The 18,544-nt window shown below is 40.1% G+C and overlaps 1 protein-coding gene across 1 annotated transcript in view; it reads right to left on the bottom strand.

Moving 5' to 3' along the window:
• The window catches only part of LOC129547260 (heterochromatin-stabilizing protein CFDP1), a 107,458-nt gene that overhangs the window by 69,390 nt on the left and 19,524 nt on the right, over positions 1-18,544 (bottom strand). The window contains exon 5 of the mRNA XM_055413115.2: positions 16,949-17,068. Coding sequence (XP_055269090.1) covers positions 16,949-17,068 — 120 coding nt within the window. The remainder of the gene's footprint in view (positions 1-16,948; positions 17,069-18,544) is intronic.

Here is an 18,544-nt window from a genome sequence, read left to right as displayed (position 1 = left end):
CACTTAACAACCACACAAAACCTGTACATGAATATCTGTAGCACTTTATTTGTGATACTGTAAGATGTTACAATAGAGGGATGCTGGATAAAGGATTCAAGAAAGCTGTTATTTTACAAACTGCATGTGAGTCTACGATCTCTCAAAATAGAAAGTTTAATAAAGAAAAAAAAGGTATTGGGTTACTCATCAAAATCCAGGAGGATTTAGGAAGCAAGCTCAGAAGCTGGAAACAATGCCCCCAGATCACACCACAGACCTAGACTGACAGTGCTGCTGTCTGGGGTCCCACACACTCTGCAGCTGCTGCCCCTACGCGGGTCCAGGAAGATCTTCCGAGCTCCATGCCTCTGCCCCACTAGGCCTGGACTGAAAATCCTGGGCAGGTATCTGACTCAAGAAGCCCAGGTTCCTGACTGAAAACTAGCTACAAAGAACACTGGGAAATCAATGGATTTGAATATTCGGCTCCTTGCCTCCCATGAAGTGTGGTATTTATGAAATGTCTTGCAGATTTCTGAGGGGTTGAGGAACCAGACAAACAACAAGAAGATTCACAATACCGGGTGGTAAAGATTTTCAAAATATATATTAAGGTGGAGCTGGGGGCGGGGCGAGTGAAGGTAACAAGACTAATATGAATATGAGGAAAATTCATGGACGCTTTAGAAAATGTAACAAAAAATATTCCCAGATATTTTGTTTCTGAAGAGAACAAGGAAAACCAACAAAGGGAGCAACGTAAATAGCTCAAAAGAGAGAAGAAAAACAACAGATATTTAAGATAAACACTATTTTAATGGTGAAAATCAATACGGTTTGAATAGGAGAAGAATCAGTTTATATCTGATATGAAAGAAGTCATCGAATGTGTTTTAAAGGTTACTGGGTCTTTCTTCCTATGCTCAGAGTAGTCAGAAGTATTTCCTTTGAGTAACTTCAAATTCGCCAATTGTTATGACGAACTTCGTACCAGCTACAGGGAAACATTTTTTTAAAAAGCAATATAGGGTATCTGCCCTTAAAGAGCTCACAATGAACTTCCAGTTCAGGCAAGATGAATGTTTAATGTACCCTAAACATTTTCCAATGAAGACCAAGAAACACTAGATTTAAATATACCAAAAGACCAAACATTATTTTAAATGCAGAGTTAAACCCACAAGAGAGAAAAGGGAAACCCCCAGGGTGCCAGGATCAAAGAAGGAACTGAAAACCACAGTGGCAGAATATGAGCCGATATAAGGGCTGAATGGGGAGGGGAAGAAGTTTCAATAACTTCCGCCCTGAGTTTTGCTATCCACATGGTAACAGGACTAGTCTCAGCCTTATAAAAGGTGGAAGTTTAGAACTAAAGTCTCAAATAAAACAGCAACTATGTATCCTCAGGGAAAGGACAGACTAGGAAAAGTTCACCTAACAGCCTACAGAGCAAACAAGAAAGCTTCTCTCTGCTTGACAGTAGGGAAAAGGGTGGGGGAAAGTATCTCCTGAGAACTGGAACCCTGGGCCTGTTATCACACGGAGTTGGGGTTCATAATTATTCCAGTTATGATAGCTGAGTGTTCCAGAAACTTCAAAGCAAAAAAAGAAAAAAGAAAACATAAAAAGCCAGGGCACCAAGTGGAGAATTCATCTCACTTTAGAGAAATATAATTTCACTGGGCCATATCAGATCACGCCATAGACAAAATCTTAGTAAAGATGATAAACAATACTAAACACAAAGGGACATAATCCCCTATAACAGACAACAAATGAAATAAAGACAGCTTTAGAACTCAAAGAACTTCTGATAAAAGAACAATCAGAAACTATAAAGGAAGCACACATAAAATGATGATGAATATAAAACAAAATCTCAAAACCATATGATCCTATGAGAAAAAAAAGATCTGCAAACAAATCAAATAAAAATTCTAAAAATAAAAAGAAAACATACTTATTGAAATGAAACTCAGTGAACAAGTTAAAATAGATTAGACATAGCTGAAGAAAAAGTAAAGAACTGGGACCCTGGAAACAGCCAGAAGGCAACTCAGAGAAACAGTAAGGTGAAAAATACTAGAGAAGTGAGGCGATGTGGAAAACAAAATGAAAAGACCTGACATATAGGCATTCGAAACAGTGATGATAAAATGCAAACAGACAATATTCAAAGAGACAATGCCTGAGAAATTTTCAGAACTTTCAAAAGGCATGAAATTTTCAGATTTAAGAAACAAAATTAAATCTGTACCACCCACATGGTATTGAAACTGCAGAAATCCAACGTCAAAGAAAATATCTTAAGAGTTTTATTCTCTTCAAGCCATGAATAAGGAAGAATAAATTAACTATATTTCACCGTCAAATATTTAAAGGGCCATTAATGGGACAGGAGTACAAAGATAGAGGGTCTATATCAGGACAGAGTATGAGAGGGCAGAGCTGGGCTTGAAAAATGGGCAGGATTCCCATAGATGGGAAGAGATGAGGGCATCTGGGGTGGGGACAGGGAGTCTGAATAAGCTGACGGAGGAAAATATGGGGCAAAGAGAAGGACCCTTCTCTGGCTGTCAAATAGAATAACAGAAAAAAGTGTGGTTTGCTGGAACTAAAATCTGTTGTTCACTAATATTAGGCTAAAGAATTTGAACTGAATAGTAGGCAAAAAGAATCAAATTTATGAGCAAGTAATAGGATCTAAACTGAATCATTACCCAAAATCTCTTATTCCAGCAATGGCATCCAGGGTGGATATAGGAAGAGACTGCAGTCTTTTAAGTAAATTTAGGAACCTATTATAATAGTACAAGCTATTCAAAGACTTCAGAAAATATTTCAACTACAAGACAGATGATGAAGAAAGAAAGACCCAGAAAAGAGGCAATGTCAGTGAAGATGAAATATAAACAGAAGGCACGAAGAGAGAGGGAAAGAATATAAATGAATATTTAAAACATTCTGAAGGTGGAATTAAAAGGACTTAATGGATTGGGCAGTTGCGGGTAGAGGGAGGATAGGAAAAAGAAAGGAAAGAATTGAAGACAGCACTGAGGCTTGGATAAATGATTTAGGAAATAGTGGTGGTATATTCTTTCTCCAGACACAGACAAGCAGTGTGACCCAGCAGGTAAGAAAAATGGATTAGAAAGCTTTAGTTTAGAAGCTCTGAGAAGCTACCTAGCTTCCTAGGCTCCATTTCTCCAGTACTGTAAAATGGAAGAATGTAGAGAAAATGAATTAAATGTTGGACCACTGTGGTGTCAAGAGGATTCAGAATAAACTTGTAGCAAGCAAACAGAAACATGGGTCTGGAGCTCAGGAGAAAAGCAGTACTGGACGGACAGAGAACTACCAGCACTCAGTTCAGTTCAGTCACTCAGTCGTGTCCGACTCTTTGCGACCCCATGAATCATAGCACGCCAGGCCTCCCTGTCCATCACCAGCTCCTGGAGTTCACTCAAACTCATGTCCATCGAGCTGGTGATGCCATCCACCCATCTCATTCTCTGTCGTGCCCTTCTCCTCCCGCCCCCAATCCCTCCCAGCAGCAGAGTCTTTTCCAGTGAGTCAACTCTTCGCATCAGGTGGCCAAAGTATTGGAGTTTCAGCTTTAGCATCAGTCCTTCCAATGAACACCCAGGATCGGTCTCCTTTAGAATGGACTGGTTGGATCTCCTTGCAGTACAAGGGGCTCTCAACAGTCTTCTCCAGCACCACAGTTCAAAAGTATCAATTCTTTGGCGATCAGCTTTCTTCACAGTCCAACTCTCACATCCATACATGACCACGGGAAAAACCATAGCCTTGACTAGACAGACCTTAGTTGGCAAAGTAATGTCTCTGCTTTTTAATATACTATCAAGGCTGGTCATAACTTTCCTTCCAAGGAGTAAGCGTCTTTTAATTTCATGGCTGCAATCAGCATCTGCAGTGATTTTGGAGCCCCAAAAAATAGTCTGACACTGTTTCCACATCTATTTCCTATGAAGTGATGGGACCACATGCTATGATCTTAGTTTTCTGAATGTTGAGCTTCAAGCCAACCTTTTCACTCTCCTCTTTCACTTTCATCAAGAGGCTCTTTAGTTCCTCTTCACTTTCTGCCATAAGGGTGGTGTCATCTGAATATCTGAGGTTATTGATATTTCTCCCGGCAATCTTGATTCCAGCGTGTGCTTCTTCCAGCCCAACGTTCCTCATGATGTACTCTGCATATAAATTAAATAAGCAGGGTGACAATATACAACCTTGACGTACTCCTTTTCCTATTTGGAACCAGTCTGTTGTTCCATGTCCAGTTCTAACTGTGGCTTCCTGACCTGTACACAGGTTTCTCAAGAGGCAGGTCAGGTGGTCTGGTATTCCCATCTCTTTCAGAATTTTCCACAGTTTATTATGATCCACACAGTCAAAGGTTTTGGCATAGTCAATGAAGCAGAAATAGATGTTTTTCTGGAACTCTCTTGCTTTTTCCATGATCCAGTGGATGTTGGCAATTTGATCTCTGGTGCCTCTGCCTTTTCTAAAACCAGCTTGAACATCTGGAAGTTCACGGTTCACGTATTGCTGAAGCCTGGCTTGGAGAATTTTGAGCATGGCTTTACTAGAGTGTGAGATGAGTGCAACTGTGCGGTAGTTTGAGCATTCTTTGGCATTGCCTTTAAGAGATGGTCAAGAGAAGAGGCCTCTGAACCCTGCGAACGCGCTACACAAACACAGAAGAGGTGGCAGTGGGAAGCTCAGAGGCGTGCTAGTCTGATCAGGAAGCAGTGTCCTGAGACAGTGTATCGTAAGTAGATGACATACCACAGTGGGAGAAAGGAGATGTGTTCCACTTTCCATTGCCAATCAATTCCCCCAGGGATTGATAAATGTACAGAAAACAGAAGCCTTTATCCAAACTTTCCCTACTACATCTGAGAAGCACTGATCCTTCGCTTTCATTTTGGTGCTGACCAAAGTCCTATTTCAAAGGAGCTTTAAAAAACACATATATAACTCCAGTTTCATAAAGACAGATACTTCAAAAGCTAAGCCTTAGTGTTGAAATTCTACCTGGCTCGTTCTTCTATGATACTGTAAAACACATAGCTGATTGTCCAAGTAGGCCCAAAAAGAAAATTGGCTTCATCACAACAAGACTGAGAAATTGAGGTCCAGACAGGTCAAACGTAAACTAATCAGAATGACTTTCTGAAATGCTTTCAAAAACTAGGATTTCATTAACCCACAGCATATACAGAAACACAGCTGGGAAGCAGACATGATGCTTGTGGTTAATGCTCTAAAGGAAACTCCCTCAAATCTTTTCTTTGAAACTAGTTACATGACACAAGAGTTCAAGATCAAGAGTGTTTTATACACGGGATCCTTTGGATCTTTCTAATTCTCACTTCAAATAAGACATGTCACGCTCTGACTATAGAGAAACTCTTCTCTTTTGGTTCCTACCTCCTACAGTTCACCATCTTGAAAGCAGCTGGGGCTAAATGATCCTAGTTTAAAGCAAAAGCTAATGCAAAGTGTGGATTGCTCTTGCTCATTCTCAAATAAGCAGCTACTGAAATTGCAAGCATTTCAAATTCAAGGGAAGTCTAACTTTCAAAAGGCTGTGACATTTTTTTATGGTCATAAGCATCCAGAATTACTATTAATATATCTAAAGATTAACACTTATTCAGAATCTCCTATTTTCTTAATGATACAGAAATATTAGCCTAGGTTATAAATTTTAAATTATTTTGAATGAAATTTATCATAAGTTCCCTCAGGTAACAGGATTTTGGCAAGAATCCAGGGCTAGTAACTGACTACTGTTCAGTGCTGAACCTCACATCAGCCTGATTTTCAATCCCTGACCAAAATAAGGAGAACAAAGCCACTGAGCCTCTCCAAAAAAAAACTCCCCAATCCAAATAAAAATATTTATCAAATATGCATCTTTCTATATAATCATAACCTCCCACCAAACAGTACCAAGATGCCTGTATCAGAACATGATCAGAATGTAAGAATCACTGGCTGCTAAGCTTAGGATGAATGACATTCTTCACTGACATGAAAACATTTGGGAATAGTGACTTCCACCACTAAGGACATAAACAGAGAAGTAACACATAGCATTTTAAAGAATCTATAATATACTACAGTCCCTAAATTGACTCACAACTGCTCTCAGTGTTCATAAAACTCAGATTTTTATCTGAATTCTTAAATGACTGAGAATTAATTAACTCTGATGATTTGATATGACATGGAGACAATCTATAGGTGATACCAAAATCTTAATTTATTCTTTCTCTAACATTTGACAAATGCACCAAAATGTAGCACTAGTTTAATTCTTGGAAAAAAAAAAGTCTGTTTCTGATAAAAGTTTTCAGAGGGGGAATTTTAAGCCACAACACAAACCAGTATGTTAAGAGGAATCAGTTAACATGATTGTGGAGAAACCTTGGGATATGAGTAAAGTAATGATGTGCAGAAATGCACCCTCCAACTCACATAACACTGGAGATTTCAAACTGCTGTTGCCTATTTGGCAGCATCTATTAGGATTTAAGGTGCATACATTTGACTCAGCAAGCCAGAAATAACAGCATGAGAACATTAAAAAAAATGTATGTACAAGGATTACTATAGAACTATTCATAAGTGCAAAATTTGGAAAACTAAAGGTTCACCAATAAGGGAATGATTGGTTATTCAAATTATAGAATATTCACACAACAGAGTATCATGCAGGCATAAAAAAGTATAGATGTTTATACTTAAAAGATACCCAAAATAAGATTGTTTAAAAATACAAGTTGCAGATTAATGAACAAAGAGTAAGTCCATTTTTGTTTTAATGTATATATATTATATTAGTATAATATAGGGAAAGATTGGACTATAACTGATAACTGGCTAAATCGATTAGCCTCTGGGACTGGGAATGAAAGAACTCAAGAGAGGAAAAATCATTTTCCACTTTCTAAGCACAATGGTAAAATTTAAAACGAAACAAATTCTCTAATAAAAGAAAAATGTAGAAACTATATATAAAACATAAAAATATTTCATACCAAGAGAATAATCTCATTTCATTAGAGAAAAACGTACACACTTATATGCTGGATCTTAGGAATATTTCCTTCTCCTGGGATCTTGCCAAATCATCTTTTCAGGGGAACTCTGCCCTCTAGTGTACACTGAAAGAAGCTGAAGCACAAGAAGCAACTAAATCAATAAATTCATGTTATAACCAAAATATTTCTTCTTCATCCCTACAGCATCACAATTCTCTCCTTAAATGAAGGCCTCTATGTATCTTTTCCAAATCAATTTCCTATTATCGCACCAACTAAACTTCACAAGAGTCATAACTTCAGCTACCTACCCTTTCTATGCTTCCCAAAACTCCAAGAAGCACTCAAAGCATCTTCCTTCCCTATTTCACACCAAGAGAAATTTGGCACAGTCAAGGGTATAGGAATACAGGAAAATAAAAATTTTAAATTTTATAACACATACAGGTACCTGGCTCTTAGACTTTTTGCTGCTTTAACTCAAGGGTAAAGGCAAACTTTTTAAAAAGGAGGTTGCTTTGTGTAATAAAGCAACTCCTTGATAGGACTTTCTAAGATCACTAGAATTTGTTCAACTCTGGGCAACCTGGAAAACCAAAAGGGACATTTCCTAGAGGCATAGTATTTGCTATAGGCATTTCAACCCCATCCTAGTGTAAGGATCCTACACTACATCCTTACATCCTAGTAAGGAAAAGTGTCCTTACTTTGCAACTTTTCTATGTTTGGGTTCTCATTTAGATGCATGAATTACTTGATCTAAATGTCAAAAAGTCTTCCCAAAAAAGTGAAGGGTGGGGTGAAAGGAATATCATTAATCTCTCCATTCATAATTCTTTCAGTTACTAGCTTGATCTGGAACAATCTCTTCAAATCAAGAATGCACATGAGATGAGATCACCTGTAATAAATTCAAAATATTCCAAGTATTCACGGGGAAATCTTAAAAGAATTGTTTAATTTCAATTTCAAATCCACTTACCCTATACCTGCAACAACTGTAGAGTATACCTAAAAAAAAATTTAAGAATAAGCTAAAACCAAATGAAGCAGAATATAAGCACCCATTGAAGAACATGCAGGTGAAAGTCGGTACGGGGTTTTCTTGCCCCAACAAAAAGCAGCATTCTGGAGCTGATAAGTAAAGTAACAGCAGTACCAGTGAGGCTGATAGAATCTATCATTTCCTCTTAAAAGCTGTTTCTAGATAGTCCTATTCTGGAACAAATGGTTGCGAGAAGAAATGACCTTAAAACAAGCCTACTTGGGTCCCCTGGAAGCTGGGCAGGGGGCGAGGGGCGGGTCCTCATATAAGCTTTCTACAATGTAAAATTCAGACCTCAGCAGGAGTCCACTGCTGCTGTTGTTCAGTCGTCAAGTCGTATCCGACTCTTTGTGACCCCATGGACTGTGGCACGCCAGACTTCCCTGTCCATCACCAACTCCTGGAGTTTGTCCATCGAGTCGGTGATGTCATCCAACCATCTCATCCTCTGTCGCCCCCTTCTCCTGCCCTCAATCTTTTCCAGCATCAATCAGCTTCTTTTCCAATGAGTAGGCTCTTCACATCAGGTAGCCCAAGTATTGGAGCTTCAGCATCAGTCCTTCCAATTAATATTCAGGGTTGCTTTCCTTTAGGATTGACTGGTTTGATCTCCTTGCTGTCCAAGGGACTCTTAAGAGGCTTCTCCAGTATCACCATTTTCAGCACTCAGCCTTCTTTATGGTCCAACTCTCACAGCCCATCCATACATGACTAACTGGAAAAACCATAGCCTTGACCATTCAGACTTTTGTTGGCAAAGTGATATCTTTGTTTTCTAAACAAACCTGGAACTCATTTTTAAAATGTGCTAGCTCCTTCAATTTCATGAGACAAAGCTGAGATTAAAATATAATACAGGAAACCCAGACTAGTCATGGTTAATGAGGAAAAGGCTTACAAAGGAAATGGGATTAAATAGTCATCTCACTTCCTTCAAAAATAACAAAACACGAAATAGCTTAAAGGGTCCTTCATCAGTTATAAAGCTGAAGAGATACTTTTAACAAAAATGGTCAATTAGGAAAGTAAAAAAGAGTGGTTGTAAGGCACAGAAGCTAAGAGTTCAGGCTTTGGTCTCAAGTAGAACTAGACTGGAATCCAGGCTTCACCAGCCATCAACTATGCACTTTTAACAAATTAAGAGCACGTCCCTGAGCTTCAGTTTCCTGATCTGTGAAATGGGCACAAAGTTAGCACCTATCTCTTGAAGTGTCCATGGGAGTAAATGAAATAATACATGTACATTTACAACTGTGTCTTAAATCTGGTAAACTATCAATAAACAGAAACTACTTATTCTTTTAAAGCAGATAAGCATTTAACCTACAATCTGAGAAGACAGTAAGTCTGATACTTAATCTAGAGAACAAGTTGGTTCCGAAAGGTAATTAACTTGACCATTAAGGAGGAACACAGGGTTCAAGCATGTGAGAATCACTTGACTGCAGGAACCAGGCAGGTAGCAAAACTGAGGAGCGTGAACGGGAATGGGTACAACCCATCAGCTCTGCTCCAGTTCCTTCCCACTGTCAGGAAAGAGCGGGGGCAGGGGGACAACTTATTTCTGAAGAATAATCCAAAGTGTTATTCCAGCTCTCCTGATTTTTAAATACTGGTCAAATAAAACATCCAAGGACAGATCTGATTCATCAACTGTCAGTTTGTGAATGTCTACCCTGGAGGAGTCTCACACCGGAAAGTGAAGGACCCCAGCTCCCTAAAACAGTATGTCACAAAGGGGACACTACTGGCATTTTGGAAAAGAAAATTCTCTGCATAAACTGTCCTAAGTACCGCAGGATATTCAGTACCCCTGAACCCCACCCACTAATGGTCTCAAGTCATGTGGCACCAAGATCTCTCTCTCACCACAAGTTCCTGAACACCTCCTACTGGCAGAACCACATCCACTAACAGCAACAGAGTTACATTCAAAGTTAATGGGAAAGTCATGAACATCTATTTACAAACAGTAATAAAATATGGGCAGGGCCAGCCCTGAGTCAACTGAAGTAAAACCCCAAATTATCATCAAACAGGAAACCTCACTAAGTAGAAAGCTTAGAGCTGGCTGTGGGAACAAACCAAAAGTCTTAACCTCTCTCCTTACATCTAACATGAACTATGACAAAAGGAAATCGCCTTATCTTTTATCTAGCCATTTCTTTTATAATGTTACTGGACATTACAGCTTTCCACAAGTCCCTTTTTCCTACAGCAGAGCTTATATATAGAACTACACATGCTTTAAAAGAAATCACAGTCGAAGGAACCTCTTGGAAACACATGAATTCTCTTCTTCTGGCTCCTTGTCCTATCCAAGAATGTGTCCAACTTACCACATGACCTAGAAATTTCATACCCAGGTTCATACACACATCCCTACAAAAACTTGTACATGAATGTTTGTGTCTGCTTAGTTGCTCAGTTGTGTCTGATTTTTTGTGACCCCAGGACTGTAGCCCACCGGACTCCTCTGTCCATGGGGATTCTCCAGGCAAGAATACTGGAGTGGGTTGCCATGCCTTCCTCCAGGGGATCTTCCCAACCCAGGGACCAAACCCAGGTCTCCTGCACATGAATGTTTAGAGAAGGTTTGTAATAGTCAAAAAAAGAGCAAACAATCCTATGTCCATCAACTAATGAATGAATAAACAAAAAGAGGTACAGTCATACGATGGAATATTATTCAGCCATAAAAAGGAATGAAGTACAGACACAAGAATACGCTAGGGACTTCCCTCGTGGTCCAGTGGTTAAGACTCCGAGCTCCCGAAGCAGGGGGCCGGGGTTCCATCCCTGGTTAGGGAACTAAGATCCCACATGCTACATAGTGCAGCCAAAACAACCAAAACACATCATGCTAGTCAAAGAAGTCAGACACAAAACAAGAAATGCTATATGATTCCATTTATAGGAAATGTCCAAACAGGCAAATCTAGACAGAGATAGATTAGTGGTTTCCTGGCGGTGGGGAAGAGACAGGTGTTTAAAAATAGAGACAGCATTTTGGGGGAAGTGCTGCACAATGCTGAATACACTAAAAACTAAAGAATGGCACAATTTAATTGGTAAATAAATACAGTTCAATATAGCTATTTTTAAAGAGACAAGGTACATCCAATTTTAAACTATTAAACTAATACTATTTGTTCTCTTAAAAACGAATATGAAAGATATCACAGGTCATGTCTAGAATGCCCACTTTCTTCAAATGATCTTAATTATAATTATATAATTATATATGTATTATAAATGTTAATAAAATATTTATAAATTATAAATATATAATTAATTATATACTTATATAATTATGATTATAATTAATAATAATTAATTATAATAATTACCAGTAAGCACTTACTCATGATATTTATTCTTTTGAAACAAACTGATTCTCTTCTTCCGGGAATGGCCCTTCTCTGGCATTCAGTAACCTCATCATGTATACCTACTCACAGGCCTACAGGTGCATGCCGCCTGATCAGGCATTTCACAAGAGCATCAAACCTGGAGGTGAAGTCAGATTTCTGAGGTAGCCTGTCTTTTCTTTGCTATTGATGTAAATATATTTTCTGTGAATAATTCAGAGGTCATTTCATCCCTGTCAGGCAAAAAACCTGAAATGTAATTGTATCTAGCTTTGAGATGCTCCTCTCAATGTGACTGTAACTACTTTAAAAGTAAAATGGCCTAAAAAATAAATCAACATACATCAGAAGTCTGATTGATCAATAATGAGATTCAGACCAAAAATTAGAAACTTTTCCAACCCAGTGCTGTGGTTATGTTTGATTTTTGTTGCTTGAAGTGAAATGCTCAATGATCTCTATCAAAAGACTATATATCGAAATTTAAAAGTCAACAAGGTTTTATTAACTCATGTCCAAGGAGTTTGGGAGAGATCAACGGCTCAGACAGATTCTGTTGTATGAAGTGAAGGTCCTGGGGATGGATGGCTCAAATACACTCAGTACCAACAGGTCTTCAACCAGGAGTGTGACACTGTGAGGAATCCTCTCTCTTCTATTTTTGGGGCAAATAGTGCTAACCTGATACCGCCCAGGATGATGTCTGAGACTCAACAATGAAGTCTTTTTTTTCCCTCAACAGATCAAGATGACAACACAAAATTACACAGGAAAATGATGTCTTGAACCCTTATGTTTTACTGGTTTAGATCATTTTCAGTCTATAAAGAGGAATCTAAAACAGTAAGCCCTTAATCAAACAAGTTAATGCCTCTGGCTGGGATCATAAACTTGAATGGGACTAATGGCTGCAGACTGTTGGAATAAAGTTAAGTAGTAAATGCTGGGTTGAAGACAAGCAGTGACTGTCCCAGCCAAACACCCACAAATGCTGACAGAAGCTGGATTCAACTGGTCAACAGGGCTGGAGGGGAGCGGAGGGTGAAAAGTGGATAGAGCGATTAGAGTAACAGGACTAGGAGAATTCAGACACAGCAGGAAGAGCGTGGTGCTTCTTCTACCAATTGTAGAGTTAACTATCATCTCTGATTTCTGCCTCCAGTGAAAACTAGATGTTTGGTTTACTCTATCCTCAAAGTATAAACTTTGGATTTTTTAAGCCAAAGCAGTGTACTATTTTAAACATGTGGAGGAAATGCATTTTCAGTTACAAACGTTTGCTTCTGTGATTCTAGCAAAGGATGTGGGACAGGATGTTTTCCTCTCCTGCTCTGGTTTTCCTGTATTGCTTAAATCTGTTTAGAGAGGAGCAAAATAAACAAACAACATGCTTCTGCTGGGCAACCTCTATTAACCGAAACAATTCCAACATTGAAAAAATATTTTACTGCGTTAAATAAATTTCACTTAATAAATTTGGTATCTCCTGTAGACTCTTCTGAAGACGTTCCACACCATGTGTGTGCAGCCTGAAGCACATACTGATGTCTGAACTGATAAAATGTTGCTAGATACCTCAGATCAAATGAATTCCTTTTGACCCTGTCTTTTCCCAAGCACAATGACCACTGCGGACATTTTTTGAGATAAATCTCAGAAAAATGATCATGTCAACCTTGAAGGTCATCTTCTGGATTTATTGAGAAATTCATCGAAGTCCATGTATCATTAATGAAATGTGTCCCTGTTTACATGTACAAACTGTGAGGACTTTTTTACTCAGTCAGACATATCCTTGTAATCTTGTTGTTTCATTATAGCTTTCAAAGAAGCTCAGGTTCCACTTTACCCCGTCACAAAGGAGAGAGTTCATTAATGTGCTGAAGGACACATCACTGGCTGAACCATCTGGATGCCCCTGCGTCTGTCTCCACGCTGCTCCTTGCCCCAGATGCTGTCCCATATGGATGTATCAACAACAGACTCTGTACTTGATCCAATCTTAGTCAGGCTCCTTTGAAATCTGTTCTCCATGAGGTCTCAAACTTGGCACCCCTCCTTGTTGGGCTTGCAGAGCTCAATTTTAGCAAGAATCCTGCTAAATCAGGTTAAACAGAATCGCCCACCCTCGATAGCTGATCACGCTTAGTATCTGAACAATCTCCTCATTTCCCACCTTTGATGTATAAGTCCTTGGTCCACCTTCAACAAGAACCCTGTTGGGTCAGTTGAGCCAGAATCTTCTCACCTCTGACTCGTGTGTACCTCATTATAGTTTTCAGGCTTAACTTTGAATACAGCAAAGAGAGCTGGGGATTTGTGGCCAGGGAGCAGAATTAGGGGTGGGAGGATGGTCTGTGGATGTCTCCCTCAGCACTGGTCCATCCACAGACCATCCTCCCACCCCTAATTCTGCTCCCTGGCCACAAATCCCCAGCTCTCTTTGCTGTATTCAAAGTTAAGCCTGAAAACTATAATGAGGTACACATGAGTCAGAATGGTCATCATCACAAAATCGACAAACAACAAATGCTGGAGAAAGTGCAGAGAAAAGGAAACTGCTTTGCACTGTTGGTAGGAAAGTAAACTGAGACAGCCACTATGGAGAACAGAGAGCTTTCTTAAAAGACTAAAAATAGACCTACCATGCGACCCAGCAATCCCACCACTGAGCATACACCCAGAGAAAACCATAATTCAGAAAGACACATGCACCCCAATGGTTCACTGCGGCATTACTTACAATAGCCAGGACATGGAAACAACCTGCATGTCCGTCAACAGAGGAACAGATAAAGAAAACGGGGTACATCTATACAAGGGAACATTCAGTTCAGTTCAGGCAGAAAAAGAAAAAGGAAACTGAGTCCTCTGTAGAGACGTCTATGGACCTAGAGACTGTCACACACACTGAAGTTAAGTCAGAAAAACGAACACCGTATATGACCACATATGTGTGAAATCTGAAACAATGGTATAGATGATTTTGTTTACAAAGCACAGGTAGAGACACAGATGCAGAGAACAGGCGTCCGGATACCAAGGGGTGAGGGGGGCAGGATGACCTGGGAGAATGGGGGGGACATGCACACACTATGACACTGTGTGCAGAACAGGCGGCAACAAGAACCTACTCCACAGCACGGGGCACTCTCCTCAGTGCTCCGCGGTGGCCCAAACAGGCAGTAAACCCAAAAGACCTGGGTATGTGTACACATATAACTGGCTCACTCTGCTGCACAGCAGAAATTAACACAACACTGTAAAGCAACAGAACGCCAAAAAATTAAAAACATAAAAAGCTAGGCCTGATCTCTCCCCTACTGTGACAGCTGTTAATGCCTACTGCAATAACCCTGAACAAATCTTCCTTGCATTTAAACAAGCAGACGATAATTTTTTCTTTCACGAGCCTCAGTGGCCAATGGAGTCCCCAGCAGAGAAAGGATGGAAGGAGGAACGGGATATTTGGTTATTTTTCCCCTGGATGGTCCATTGCTCAAGCGAAGCTCTCAGCTCCTGACGGGAGGTCCTCCTTATCCCCACTGCCACAGGCTGCTCCCTGCCGCGCCCCTCAGGTTGAGGGGTGGTGCTGGAGCCTCCTTACCCTAATCCCTGGGATACCGCACTCTCACTATCTGTGAGTCTTTCATTACACTGTGAGTTCTTAAAATCTAGAGGTGTCCTATCTTGAGGATGCCATCTGTTTCCTTCTGGTTCCCACTAAAACGTAGCAGATTTCTTATCTTTGAAAGGCTAGTAGCTCTTCCTAAGAAAGAAAGGCATGAATACAGAATACAGTGAGATTTTCACAACTGACTCAGTGACTTATACAAGGTAACCTTGCCAAGATGCCACTTCTCCCTCCTTCGGTTATCTTCAGAACTATGGTAACAGTATTTTCTGAAACACGTTTCCAAGTAGAATCTCTATTTTAAGAAACACCCAAGGAAGCTAGAAATAAAAATTACGCTACTTGAAACTAACTATGCTAGAAATCTAAGGCAGGAGAAACTCTGACTTTGTTTCTATCTAGCACTTAATCCACAGAAACATTCACAGTAACACTTTCAATAAATGCAAGAGGCATTGTTTAATAATACCAGATACAAGCCTGTTAACCCAGAGATAAGCCTGCAGAAGGCTAATTCTATATACAGTTTAGAACAGTATTAGTTAAATACAGGTTGTAAGAGATTGTGAAATTGATTCAATGGGTCATAACATTCTTTCAAAAGACAGATACTACACATAATAATTACACAATAATAGACATAAAATAGAAGTCACCATACATATCTATATTTATGGGTAGACTAAATCATAATGGAGGGCTTCCCTGGTGGCTCAGATGGTAAAGAACCTGCCTGCAATGAGGGAGACCTGGGTTCAATACCTGGGTTGGGAAGATTCCCTGGAGAAGGAAATGCAGAAGAGAACTCCACTCCAGTATTCTGGCCTGGAAAATTTCATGGACAGAGGAGCCTGGCAGGCTACAGTCCATGGGGTTGCAAAGGGTCGGACACGACTAAGCGACTTTCACTTCACTTAAGTCATAATGTAAGATGTATTTCTTATTGAGAGTGGCAGTCAATAAAGTCTAAAAGCCACTGGTCAGGAGAATCCCTCTCAGAAAATAGAATAACTAGAAAGCTACAAGCATGTTGTTTTAGCTTAGAGCTCCCTATTTTTATCTCAGCCCTCAGAAAAAAAAAAAAAAACACAAAAAATCTTCACCGTTTTAGGGGGAACGGATGAAGCAACAAACTGAAAGGTCAGCAAATCAACTATAGGTGACTTGTTCCACCCCAAACACCTCAAGAAGAAAGAGCTCTGCTCAGGAGTCAGAGGTGATCAGTGCTGTGATGGGAGAGAGTGGTCCATGTTCACTTCTCTCGAGGCGAGTGCCCTGACTCCTCCTACTTAACTGTCACCTTTACTTCTTACACATAGATTAAGAAGAAAGAAATTTTTCCTTCTTCCAAGGAAAGGATTCTAGTCCTCAGCTCAAAATAACTCATGTACTATGGAAAGTATGAAGGGAGAAAAACTGTTAAGTTCTTGACAATGTGCTAATAAAGTTATTTGTAAGTCAGCCTTGAACTTTTTTTGTTCCTAGATCCTTAGGAAGGAAGTATTCAACTCAAATCTTTATTACATGTTATGATGAACTGCTGATGTTCACATTCAAAAATCATTTTTTAAATGTGAAGTCTACTATATGTTCACCTCTGTGGCCAACATTGTAAACCAGGACTTTGCTCAGAATCAAACAAGAAGCCTGCATCCTCCATTCTGCAAGTATTGTTCTCTGTATCCTCCATTTTGCAGGTATTTCAGCAAAGACAGAACAGAAGCAGAATTCCTTCTCTCAGGAAAAGGCGCCATGAGAGCTACAGGTAAGGGCGCCCTTGTTGTGAAAATAGCTTCTCCCACATGCCAGGTACATCTGGACCTGAGACTAGACTACTCACCCTGACCCGGCAGGAAGCGATGGCACCGCTGAAGGGATGTTAGACTGGGGCTTTTCTTTCTCATTTTGCTTGAAGAAGGATTTGGCTTCTTTAGATGTGGCATCCACTTCCTTAATCACCCTGTACCAAGGAAAGAAACACCAAGTTTACAAGCGCAAGAAAAGGAGAGAAACAAAATCTAAGAAAAAGGAATTAAGAACCAAGGAAAAAAATCAGTGGGCTTTCTGTAAATTCTAGTTGCTGAGCGTTATGGTTAAAATTTACTGTAACAGTTCTAGACAGACATTAGCCCTTATTAATTTACAAAATGAAACAACAGCAGATGGAAGTCTGATGTCTCTCAAATCCCCTCCATTACTTCTGTCACATGACTGTCACCCTGAATCAGAGCCCAAGCGAGATCACCACGGTGAAGACTGAAGGGCTCTCCCACTGCACCACATGTGCACAATAGTGCTCACGCTTAAGTCAAAGTGAGACCAGGGAGGTGGAGTAACTGGGAGAAACACACTGGCATTATTATTTCAAGGAGAAAAGCAACAGTATAAACAATTGGGAATACTCTGAAGAAGGCTCCTGTTCTGTACCTAAAACAACCCAAAGATGAAACAAAATTCCTTAAAACTAGTTACATAGATAGTGATTTAGGAGTGAAAGAAAGTCCTAAGGGATCAAATGAAGATATGAATTTGATACCAGAAATTTCAGATAAAGAGGGGAAATGCTTTATGTCCGCCTTGGGTTTCCCAAGTGAATAAAAACGTCTGAGGAATTTTGTTTAACTGCAATCTGTCTATCGGAGGGTCCAAGATTATGGTGTTATTCTGAGTGTTCAAACAGGTCATTCACAATAATGACAGACAAATCCTATATTCCAGATTTGCAAAGAACAGAAGTCCTTATCTTTTCTTTTTCCTTCTAGGCTTCTTGGGACTAGAACCAAATTTTTATATTAAGAACTATCTCACTCCTGCACCCGGTACTATTTCGCCATCACAAGTAGCACAAAATGAGAGTTTTACATTTAAGAATCTTTGGGACTTCCCTGGTGGTCCAGCGGCTAGGGCTCAATGCTCCCAATACAGGTGGCTGAACCTTGATCCCTGGGCAGGGAACTGGATCCCATGTGCCACAGCTAAAAGATCTCACATCCTGCAACTGTGTGGATCACAACAAACTGTGGAAAATCATTAGATGGAAATACCAGATCACCTTACCTGTCTCCTGAGAAACCTGTACGCAAGTCAAGAAGCAACAGTTAGAACATGGAACAACGGATTGGTTCAAAACTGGGAAAGGAGTTCCCCAATGCTGTATACTGTCATCCTGCTTCTTTAATGCGTGTGTATGTGTGTGTGGTGTGTGTGCGTGCATGTGTCTGTGTCTGAGTGCGTGTGTGTCTGTGTGTGCGTGTGTGAGTGTGTGTGTGTGTGTGTGTGTGTGTGTCTGTGTGCGTGTGCACGTGTGCGCGCACTCAGTCACTTGGTCATGTCTGGCTCTTTGCAGCCCACGTTGCCTGCCAGGCCCCTCTATCCACGTTCTCCAGGCAGGAATACTGTACTGGGCTGCCACAACCTTCTCCAGGGGATCTTCCCA

This window comes from Moschus berezovskii, chromosome 22, assembly GCF_049115385.1.
Source record: "Moschus berezovskii isolate FMDL1 chromosome 22, NW_MosBer_1.0, whole genome shotgun sequence".
NCBI classification, from domain to species: Eukaryota; Metazoa; Chordata; class Mammalia; order Artiodactyla; family Moschidae; genus Moschus; species Moschus berezovskii.
This window is presented reverse-complemented; position numbering and strand designations above follow the sequence as displayed.